Raw genomic sequence first — 10980 nt, forward strand, 5'->3', positions numbered from 1 at the left:
GAGATGATGGCTCCCACGTTCATATCCCCGCTGGCCTGGGCCCTGAGCCTCCAACTCGTGTTCCCAAGTCCTGCTTGGCAGCTCTTCGGGCCCCTCTGGCCGACCCCCTGTCCAGTGGAACTTAGGGTCCCTACCTCTCACAGGCCAGGCCCTCCCGGGCCTCCATCTCAGAAAACAGTGCTTGCCTATCCATCCACCCTTACCTTCAGCTGAAACCTGCATGGTTCCCTGATTCCTCCCTTTCCTGTCCCCTTGCCTGAATCTAGCATAACTCCTCCAGGTTCTGCTGGCAAAGCTCTCTCAAAGGGCCCACTCCCTCGTCCACACTGCCAGCACCCTTGCCCAGGCTCTCAGGCTCTGGCCTGGGTGACTCCTGCAGCCTCCAGCCCTCCCCGCCACCCCCAGCTCATCCAGGATCATCCAGACGTGGCCCTCTGTGGGTCCCCCTTGCACTTGGAATCAACCTAACTCCGTACCCCCTCCGAGGTGGCCTGTCCCCTGCTTCCTCTCACTCTGGTTCACTCCCTCACAGCCACGTTGGTCTCTCTCCTGCCTACAGACATTTGCCCTTGTGTCTCATCTGCCTGGAACGGGCACTCTGCCCTCGCAGTTGCAGATAATCTGCCTCATCTTGTCCCCGGAACTCAGCTCCAATGCTGCTTTTGGCCCTGCCACAGCCTCTCTCTGCCCAGCGTCTTGTGACTGTGTGCATTGTCTGACCGCTTGTTTGGTGTCCCCAAACCCCCTCCCCCGGGACCGGCGCCCTCCTGCAGGGTCAGTTCACAGCCAGGGCCCCTGTGTAGCCGGGCTTTTAAGAGCTCAGCAAATATTTGTCGACAATTTGAATAGGATTTTCTGGGAGTCATGATCCAATATTCCCCAGGGGCGACAAAGCAGAGAGCTTTTGCTTCCTGTGGTAGGCTGAGAATGGTCCCCAAGGATCTGTCCACCCCCTGACCCTATGTGAATGAGACCTTACTTAGAAAAAGTGTCTCTGCCAGTGTGATTAAGCTAAGGACCTTGAGATGCGGAAATTATTCTTGATTATCTGGGGGGCCTCAAACCCAACCACAAGTGTGCTAATAAGAGAGACGCAGAAGGAGATGAGACACACCGAGAAGAATGCCACGTGAAGACGAGGCAGAGATGGGAGGCATGAGGCCACAAGCCAAGGAATGCTAGTGGCCCCCAAAACCAGAAGAGGTAAGGGTGGGTTCCGTCCCAGAATGTCTGGAGGCAGCGCAGCCCTGCCAGCACCTTGATTTTGGACTTCTGGCCTCCGGAGCTGTGAGAGCATGGATTTTTGTCTTCAGCCACGAAGTTTGTGGACATTTGTTCCCGCAGCCACAGGAAACTAATATAGTGGGTCTGCAAAGGCATCTTACCATTGTTTGATTTTTCTTTGTACCAATTGCTGTTGAGTTTGAGCATATTTTCCTTAGCTTATGGCCCATTCAGGCCTCTGGCTGGTTCTGTTTTCTTTTGTTTTAACAGCTTAATTGAGACACAATTTGCCCAACTGAAGTCGTCACCCGATGGTTTGGGGGCAGTGGGCCTCCTCAGCCACGCACCCACTGCCTGCTCTCAGACGGGTCCTGGCAGCCCTGAGGTTCCAGCTTGTGTGCCCTGTGCTCTGGCCCCCAGGTCCCCTCCTGGGGTCGTATCATCACTGACATCCTAAACTCCCAAAGTCTCAAAGGCTTGGGGGCCTGGGTTTGTGGCAGGCTGTGGCTCCCGCTGGGCTGGCTCCAATCACAGCCAAGGATGGTCTCAAATGGCCCGCCTGCCCACGGGCATGCGGCTGGTTACCTGCTCAGCCTGGAAATGCTCTCCACGGCCCTCAGCAGTGAGTGTTCTTGGTCCCATTGGACAGGCTTGGGGCAGTGGGGGGAGAGGATCGGGGGGCCTGAGCTCATTCTTCTGCTTCTCAGAACCTAGCAGGTGCTCAAGAAACACTCGAGGATATATTTGGAGCCATCGTCTAGGAGCATTGATTTTGTTCCAGAAGCTGCGATCTGCCTTGTCTATACTTGCATTTTTCCATGTGAGCCTCTAAAGAACCATGACAAGTAAGTGCTACTGCCACCACAGAGAGGCTCAGAGAGGTTAACTAACTTTCCCAGCGCCACAGAGTAAACAGGAGAAGACAGGAACAAAGGAATGAGGCACTGTCCTGCAGCCACAGATGCCCCGGGGGCCTGTCCAGGCTCTCTCGGGAGCTACTGCGGCCCCTTCTTCTGCCCAGAGGATGCCAGTGGGGCACATCAGGAGAATGGACATGGAGGAGCCGCATGGCATGTGGGGGTGGAGGGCGGACGTGAGGAATTGGCGCAGGGATGTGGGTGGGCCATACAGCTCGGCTGGCTGAGGGCTTCCTGGAGGAGGCTGCATTTGCTGCCAGGGTTGTATTTTCATCCTGTAAGGCCCCTGGGGGATTTCTCTGCTTATCAGCCCCTCCCAGCACACCCGGAGTTACCAGACCTGTTCCCGGGCCCACTGTGCCAGGGCGTGTACAGCCAATCGCTGGCGGCAGGAGAGATGTAGATGTGTGACGCAGAAGGAGATCAGCCCAACCCGGTGTTTGTGAGGTCGCCCCGGTGCTGTGCCTCTCCCAGGCTCAGGCACATGAAGTCCTGTGGGAGGCAGCCAGCCGCTCGCTCCCAGGGGGACTGACAGTCGGCAGAGGTCGGGGCGGGAGCTGGACTAGGACTATTGTCAGCAGATCTGAAGGCAGAATGTCGGTGAAAGGGGTCAAAGGCGCCGTGAAGCAGCCAAGGTTGGAGCCTGCACAGGGGTATATGGGGCCCAGGGGGCGAGGGCCAGGGGCAGAGGGGCCACAGGGCAAATGGCACTGGGCAGGGGCCAGCAGCACGGGGGCAGGGGGCGCAGGAGGGATATGGGGCCCCAGGGTTGGGGGGCCTGGCTCAGCGCAGGGAGGGGCATGCTGTCCTGCTCTGGCTGTGCCGTGTGGCCTCAGGTCAGTTAACCCATCTGAGCCTCATCCCCCACTCGACCCCATACCCCGTGGCACCCGGGAGCACCCTCGGAGGAGCCCTCTGTCCCCGGCCTTGTGCTGGCCCGGCTGTGCTGTGTGGGGACAGATCCTGTCTTCCCTTGAGCGGCTCCCAGCCTGGGAAGGAGGCAGGATGTGGACGGACAGGGCCAGCCAGGCAAGTGTCACCAGGGCTGTGATCAGGATCAGGGCTGAGGAGCCGGGAGGGTGAAGAAGCAGCTCCTTGGGAGGTCTGGCCGGAGCTCGGTCTTGGGTTTCAGGTTGTAAGAGAAATGCTCACTGTTCATTTCTGGTTCTGGAAGTATTGCATTCTCATTGTAGAAAATCTGGAAGCTACAGAAAGATGTTGAGAAGCTGATAAAAAGCGCAGGGCACACATTGGTGCATGGTGGTGGGAAGGGGCTGGAGGGCTACCCGGACTGGCATTGAACCCGCCATAGTGCAGCTGTGAGGGGGCAAGTCAAGTCAGGACACCTTACGGAGCCTTGGTTTCCTCATCCTTACAATGGGATAATACTAAGACCCTCAAGGCTTAAATGAAAGGAAGCATGACAAACACTTAGCTCCGGGAGCCAGCTCTGCTGCCCCCCACCAGCCTGAGTTCTGCGGTTTGCCCATTGCCCATGGAATAAACCCCAGCTCCCTGGGTGAAGATCCTGTCAGGCTGTTGACCTGCCCAGCTGCATCTTGTTTCTCCAAATCTCCCCCACAGGCCCTTTGCACATGCTGATCCCTCAGTCTAGGGCATCTGCCCTCCGAGAGCTCCTCCGTTTCCCATGGAAGTCAGAGGCTGCTCGTGGGGTCTCTAGCAACCTCCCTCAGAGCTTGTGGCACACCAATTCATGTTTATAATTATACTGTCTTTGATGTCATTGTTCTGTCTAGACTGAGCTCTGTGAGGGCTGGCCAGGTCTGTTGTGGTCACTTATGTAGCCCAGATCCAGCTTGGGCCTGCCTGGTAAGAAGCCTGGAGCCCCCATCAGCCCCCCCTCAGCAAGCCCTGGCTCCCTGGTCCCCTGCAGTGGGGGACAGGTGAGGAAGCACCTTGGGCGGGAAGCAGGAGCCAGCTGTCCTGCTCTGGCCCCTCTGGCGGTGCAGCTGACCTCAGCCCCCACCTAGCCGTTTGCTCCTCATATTGCTGGCAACGATGGGGCTAGGCCTGGGCACTTGGCCATGGACAAGTGAAGCCTGAGACTGTCCCCAGGCACTCCAAGTGTGCACAGTGAGGACAGAGACAATGACAGCTGAGAAAGGCAGGGAACCCCTGTCCCGCTGCCTCAGCCAGGAAAGATGTAACTGAGCTGGGGCCGGGGTCCTGGGGTGGAAATCAGGACACCTGGGTGCCACAGCTCACCCCAGACTCCTCCACTCTGGGCCTTGATTCAGGGCTGAGGCATTGGGGAGGCATGGACGAAATTAGAGCAGGGCTGAGATGACTAGGAGCTGCTGGAACCCCAGCCAGGGAAAGCTGGGGGCGGGAGGGTGATGCTGGCATTCCAGGCAGAGCTTTGGGGCAGCCCTGGGACCCAAAGGCCTGCAGGTACCCCAGGATGACTCTGGGACTGAGGGTGGGCAGTGACAGTGGCCAGAGTTGGGTCCAAAGCAGCCCCACCAGGCCCAGCTCCTCCAGGAAGCACCCAGGAGAAAATGGCCCCCAGGCCCTCTTGGGTCTGGGCCTGGGACTGGGCCTGGGCCTGGGCCTGGCTCCACTCTGCCCCTCTGCAATCTGGGCAAGGGTCTCGGTGGGACTTCCCCCTTCCCCTGGGCCTGGCTGTGAGAGGGCAGGACCCCAGTCCCCTTCCAGCCCACGACAAGGGTTGGACACAGTAACAAGTCTTTCCTGATCACCCCCTGGAGGCAGTGTCCTCCAGACAGCTGGGACATAGCAGGGTCCCTGCCCCGATGACAGGGGATGAAGTGTGCTAGGAATGGCAGCCTCACTGTGTGGGAAGGGAGAGTGTGTCTGCAGGTGTTGTCTAGGAACGTGCCCAGCATCCCTGGCTCTCCACATTCCTCTCCCCGACCGCCCATAGTGCAGGGCAGGCCGCTCTCCTTGTCTTATTGTTGCTAAAGACAGCAACCACAGGGCCCACCGAGTGTCGAGGGTCGGATGGCCAGGCCTGGCTGGCTGTGCTGTGCACTCCCACAGGAATGCTGGCCCCACTTCCCAGATGAGGAGACTGAGGCTCAGAGAGGAGGAGGGGCCTGCCGAGGTCCTGGGAGTGGGAGGGGTGCTGATGGGGCCACTGGCCTGCTGGGTGCCCAGTGGGGATACAAGCCCCATCCCACTCCACAGCTGACACCCCTCTAAGGTCTCAGGCAGGGCCCGTAAGATGCTGCTGAAGGCTGAAGACAGTCCACAACCACATGCACAGAGACAGACAGAGACACAGAGACACACAGAGACACAGAAACACACAGAGACACAGAGAGAGAGAGAGACAGAGACATGCACAGAGACACATAGAAAGACAGAGACACATACAGACACACAGAGACACGCAGAGACAGAGAGACAGAGACACACAGAGAGACAGAGACACACAAACGCTTTGCCCGAATTGCAGCCCTAGGTTGGGGTGCTCAGACCCCACTCTTGCTCTGGGTCTGGGCAGGCCCTCTTCCTGAGCACCCCCTGCTGGGCCCCTTCTCTCCACTCCATGCCCCCGCCCTCCTCAGGCCTCTGGGGCTCCGTTGGGCTGAAGATGGGCTCGGGTCCCGGTCGGCCCCAGCTCTGCCAGCCCGCCCCTCCACCTCCGCCTGCCCGTGGACCCCGGCCGCCCGAACGCCCCTTTCTGCTCCTTGCTTTGAGACTCTGTCCAGGCCCTCCTCCCCAGAGCAGACACTGAGCCCTTCTCGCGCTCCAAGGACCTGTGGCACACGCCAGCCTCATTTTCCCCATCTGCCATCAGAAATGCTCTGTGTCCTCTGAGGTGAAGAACCCTCAGGGACCCTGGTTTAGGCCTAGCGGGGGCCCTGCCCACCATCTGACGAATCCTTGGTGAAGTGGGGCCAGGCATGAATTTGGGCGGGGTGTGTGTGCTGGAGGGGTGCGGGGTTATACCTGGGGTAAGTCCCTGTGGGGGTGTCTGTGAGCCCACGTAGGTGTAGGCAGGGCCTGGGGAGGGTGCCCGCGAAGATGGGGGAGCCCCGGCCCACACTGTCCCCTCCTGGCAGGATGGACTCCGTCGGGGACACACTGCAGAGGCTGCGGGAGTCCTTCAGCGCGGGGCGCACGCGGCCGGCTGAGTTCCGGGTCACCCAGCTCAAGGGCCTGGGCCGCTTCCTGCGGGACAACAAGCAGCTTCTGCAGGAGGCGCTGGCGCGGGACCTGCGCAAGGTGAGCGAGCAGGGAAGGCGGGCAGGGGTGGGGGGAGATGGGCAGGGGGTGGGGGGAGGAAGGGCTGGCTGCCTCCTTAAGTCACTCCCGCTGATTTCACAGACCCTTCCCTGACATTCTAACTCATCAAACCTGTCAGGCAGTTTCCACAGTCGTACTGATGGGGAAACTGTGGTGTGTGGGGATTAAGTCTCTTGCCCAACGCTCCACGGCCAGGAAGTGGCAGAGCCAGAATTGGAGCACAGATCATACGGCCAGGGCCTGTGACCTTAGCACTCACTGTGCAGTTCCCAGGGGACCGGCTATTCTGCCCCGGAGACTGTCTCCATATTGCCAGTGGGGACCACTGGGGACCCAGTCCCCTTGCAGTAGACCCCCTCCGGGACCTGCCCTGAGCCTGACCCCCGAATTCCACCCCCACCGAAGTCAGCCTTTGAGGCAGATATATCCGAGTTCCTCATGTGCCAGATGGAGGTCACACTAGCCCTCAAGAACCTGCACACCTGGATGAAGGACGAGCCAGCGACCAAGAACCTGGTAAGGCTGCCGGCCGAGGGAGGGGTGGTGGCAGTGCCCAGGGGCAGCTCCAGCCCAGGCCCCTTCGCCACCTCTGACCCGGGGTGAGTCACTAACTTTCTCGGGACCTCCATCTCCTGATGGGGACTGCCCTGTGGGGGTGGGCTGTGGAGTGGTCCTCCACAGGGTCCCACCATCCATCCTGCACCCCAGCTCATGCTGCTGAGCTCTACCTTCATCCGGAAGGAGCCCTTCGGCCTGGTGCTCATCATCACCCCCTGGAACTACCCCCTGAACCTGAGCCTGGTGCCCCTGGTGGGCGCCCTCGCAGCAGGTAAGGAGGGGACCCTGAGCCCTACGCCCTCCTGTCCCATAGCCCTTCCCAAAGGGGCCCCCCGCATTCTGTCCCTGTAGTGCCCCCAGCCTTGTGTGCCCTGCCTGTGACTCTGCTCTCTGAGTCCGGCCTCTGGGTCTCCCCCTTCTGCCTCCGCAGGGAACTGTGTGGTGCTGAAGCCATCAGAAATAAGCACAAGCACAGAGAAGGTCCTGACCGAGGTGCTGCCCCAGTACCTGGACCAGGTAAGGGCCACTCTGCCCCCTCAGTGCCCTGCGTGCCACACCTGTGCCCCTGCCGGCTGGGGAGGTCCAGTTGTCCCTGGGGCCTGTGGTGTCCCCTGAGCCACCCGTCCTCCCTTGCAGAGCTGCTTTGCTGTGATGCTGGGCGGGCCCGAGGAGACGGGGCAGCTGCTGGAGCACAAGTTTGATTACATTTTCTTCACGGGTGAGGGTGACCCCTGCAGAGTCCTGGGGAGAGGGGTGATGTTGGAGAGTAAGGTCAGGAGGGAGCAGCCAGTGGCCAGTGGTGGGGAGTGTCCCAGATGGCAATCAGTCCAGGCAGGTGGGCTGGGCCTCTGGGTCTTGGAGGCTTGGAGGAGTGGGATCCTGGGGTGGCAGGGCCAGGGGCAGATCCAGTGGGTGAGGCAGGATGGGCCAGAGGGGTGGTGCCTGCACCATCTGGCCGAGGCCAGTTGAGGATGGGAGTCAACTCCCATGTCCCCAGGGAGCCCTCGAGTGGGCAGGATCGTCATGACCGCAGCCGCCAAGCACCTGACACCCATCACACTGGAGCTGGGGGGCAAGAACCCCTGCTACGTGGATGACAACTGCGACCCTGAGACCGTGGCCAACCGCGTGGCCTTTTTCCGCTACTTCAACACGGGCCAGACCTGCGTGGCCCCCGACTACGTGCTGTGCAGCCCCGAGATGCAGGAGCGGCTGCTGCCCGCCCTGCAGAGCACCATAGCCCGCTTCTTCGGCGAAGACCCCCAGAGCTCCCCGAACCTGGGCCGCATCATCAACGACAAGCATTTCCAGAGGCTCCAGGGCCTGCTGGGCTGCGGCCGCGTGGCCATCGGGGGCCAGAGTGACCAGAGCGATCGCTACATCGGTGAGTTGCGTTCTTCCCGTCCCCCAGGCTAAGGCCCCCCCTCGCTGGAGGCACAGCCGGGCCCCGAGTCTGGGCCCAGCCCGAACCTTCGGGCCTCAGACTCCCACGGCCCCGCTGCCAGAGCCCCGCCTGGTCCCCGGCTTCGGTGCTGCGACACCGTGACGCTAGCAGTCCCCATGCCACGGTCTGCGTCCGTGACCCCATAATGCCACACTCTGGCCCCAGCTCTGATTCTCTAAGCTGGGACCCCAGCATTCCAGGGCCCCGAGTGAGCGCTCTGATTCCAAACTTCCGTCCTACGATCCGGGGCTCCCCGGGGCTGTGACCCCAGGTCCTCTGAGCCTGCGTGCTGAACTCCAGCACCTGCCCTGAGTGTCTGCTGTGCTGTGATTACAAAGTGGCCCCTTCTCCCAGGCCACGTGGCACAGCCGGCGACGCTGCTGCTCTAACAGGTTGGGACCTCGGACTCCAGGGGTCTAAGATCCCGTCACCCCCCGACTGTAAGACCGAGGCTGAGGGGTTCTCTGGGCCCCGTAGGCCCTGGTCCCCTGGTCAGGCTGGGGAGCCCCTCATGGTCACTTCTCAGGGGCTGTGAGGAGACTCCCCTCCCTAGAACCTCCCTGAGCCTGGAGCCCTGGGTCCTTGGGCGCTGCCGGAGGCCCCACCCTGGGGCTGAGCCGTCCCCTGTGCCTGGACAGCACCCACGGTGCTGGTGGACGTGCAGGAGACGGAGCCGGTGATGCAGGAGGAGATCTTCGGGCCCATCCTGCCCATCGTGAACGTGAGGAGCCTGGACGAGGCCATCGACTTCATCAACCGCCGGGAGAAGCCCCTGGCCCTGTACGCCTTCTCCAAGAGCAACAAGGTGGGGGCTCAGGCAGGGCTGGGGCAACAGAGGGGCTGGAAGTGGGGCAGACCCGTTACCTCCCCTCTCACAGTCCACCCTGCGAGGGTTAGGGCAGCAGATGATGCTTCTAGTGTGACTATAATCCAGGACACCTGGATGTCGGCTCCCTGCTCAAGGGCACCTGGCAGAGAGGGTTCGGGGAGGGCCAAAAACCTGCCAAATGCGTGGCTCGCCAGCTGTCTGCCGTGGCTGGGACAGCCTCTGCCAGGACAAGGAAGGACATTTTCCTATCTGGCTGCCCAGAGAGCCCCCTTTTCCTAAACCGTGCAAAGGTTCTGGATGGGCAAGCAGAGACCCCGGAGCGGGGATGGTGGCAGAGCCAAGCTGGGACCTGACAGGCCGAGCCAGGCTGCGCACAGTGGGGCCTGCGCTCTACTGCCACTTGCCACCCCCACTGCCATTTCTCACGGTCATGGGCTCCCCTCAATGTGGAAAGTACATGGCAGGGGGAGCCCTCTTCTCTGCTGACGACCCCCGATCTGGCCTCCTCCACTCCTCCCAGGTAGTGAACGAGATGCTGGATAGGACCAGCAGCGGCACTTTCGGAAGCAATGACGGCTTCACCTACTTGACTCTGCCATCCCTGCCACTTGGGGGCGTCGGTGAGTCCTGCCTTCCTCCACCCTGCAGCCCCCACCCCCAGGGAAGCCTAGGGTGACACCCGAGAACCAGGAGGCCCAGTTTTGCCTTCACTCACAGTCCAACCTTGATCCAGGTCCTGGGCCTCGCAAGGCCTCAGTTTCCCTATCTGCAAAGTGGCTCTTAGAATGGCCTGGCTTTCTCGGAACTCCTTGCCAGTGGTGGGCTCCGCCTGGGCAGTGGGCTGCTGCTAAGGCGGGGTGGGCTGCCCGGCCTCATGCCTTCACTTCCGTGCCCATGCAGGCAACAGCGGGATGGGAAGATACCATGGCAAGTTCTCCTTCAACACCTTTTCCCACCACCGCGCCTGCCTGCTCTCCCCCCCAGGCCTGGAGAAGCTCAACGATATCCACTACCCGCCCTATCCTGACTGGAAACAGCGGCTAGTACGCTGGTCCTTGGGCCCCCAGAGCTGTACCCTGCTGTGAGCACTCTGCCCACCTCCAGTGCCCCACTCCCACCACCCCTCTGGCCTGCTGCTGCCAAGATGCCCAGTGGTCTCTGAAAGGTGGAGTCTCTTGTCCTGGACTGCAAAGATCCTGCTCCTGGGATCTTGGACCCCTGACTGGGCAGGACCTCTGGGCCATTGGGCCAGCGCCTTTCAAGGCCCAAGTCCCCTCTGCAGCCTTCTGACAGATTTGTCGACCCTCTGCTTGGATATGTCTGGTGACGGAGAACTCATCCCCTTGCAAGGTTGGGCAGCTCTTGTGTTTAGAAAGGACTCCCTTGTGTCAGATCCATAAATAGGCTCCCAAAATACAGAGCAATTTCAAACAGCTCCATTCACATCTGGTTTGGGCAGCTGGGTTTGTCTGACCTGAAGTGATCTGATCTTGAACCCAGATGCGGCCAATTGGTAGTAGCTGCCTGACATGTATCGCTGACAAAGCCTCTGACGCTGTGTGTGGAATCAATAGGAAGATGTACAACAGTTGATCAGTGGTGCCTGCTATGGGCACAGGCCGGGGATGTCACATGCTGGCCACATCTGTCACCCCTGCCCTAGGCTATCGGAAGGAGGTCAGGGTCGGCAGAATCTAAATCTCATCATTTCATCTGACACATGGGGGAACCGAGGTCTGGAGACGGGACAGAGTTTATATAGGAAAGCAGGGTAG

General features: G+C 60.7%; 1 protein-coding gene across 3 annotated transcripts; it reads left to right on the forward strand.

The window, feature by feature from the left end:
* The first annotated feature begins 2585 nt into the window (after positions 1-2585).
* On the forward strand, positions 2586-10638 carry LOC124229447 (aldehyde dehydrogenase family 3 member B2-like). 3 transcript variants are annotated; one of them, XM_046644658.1, is made up of 10 exons: positions 2586-2794; positions 6191-6353; positions 6780-6890; positions 7083-7203; positions 7363-7448; positions 7569-7650; positions 7930-8316; positions 9015-9181; positions 9726-9825; positions 10106-10638. In XM_046644658.1, exons 1-10 carry the CDS (start codon positions 2736-2738, stop codon positions 10288-10290), a joined length of 1461 nt encoding a protein of 486 aa, XP_046500614.1. In that variant the 5' UTR covers positions 2586-2735; the 3' UTR covers positions 10291-10638. The 3 variants fall into 3 exon arrangements, with proteins under 3 accessions (XP_046500614.1, XP_046500616.1, XP_046500615.1); XM_046644660.1 differs by having other exon boundaries at positions 6822-6890; XM_046644659.1 differs by having other exon boundaries at positions 2586-2776.
* The last annotated feature ends 342 nt before the right edge of the window (positions 10639-10980 follow it).

This window comes from Equus quagga, chromosome 17, assembly GCF_021613505.1.
Source record: "Equus quagga isolate Etosha38 chromosome 17, UCLA_HA_Equagga_1.0, whole genome shotgun sequence".
NCBI lineage: Eukaryota > Metazoa > Chordata > Mammalia > Perissodactyla > Equidae > Equus > Equus quagga.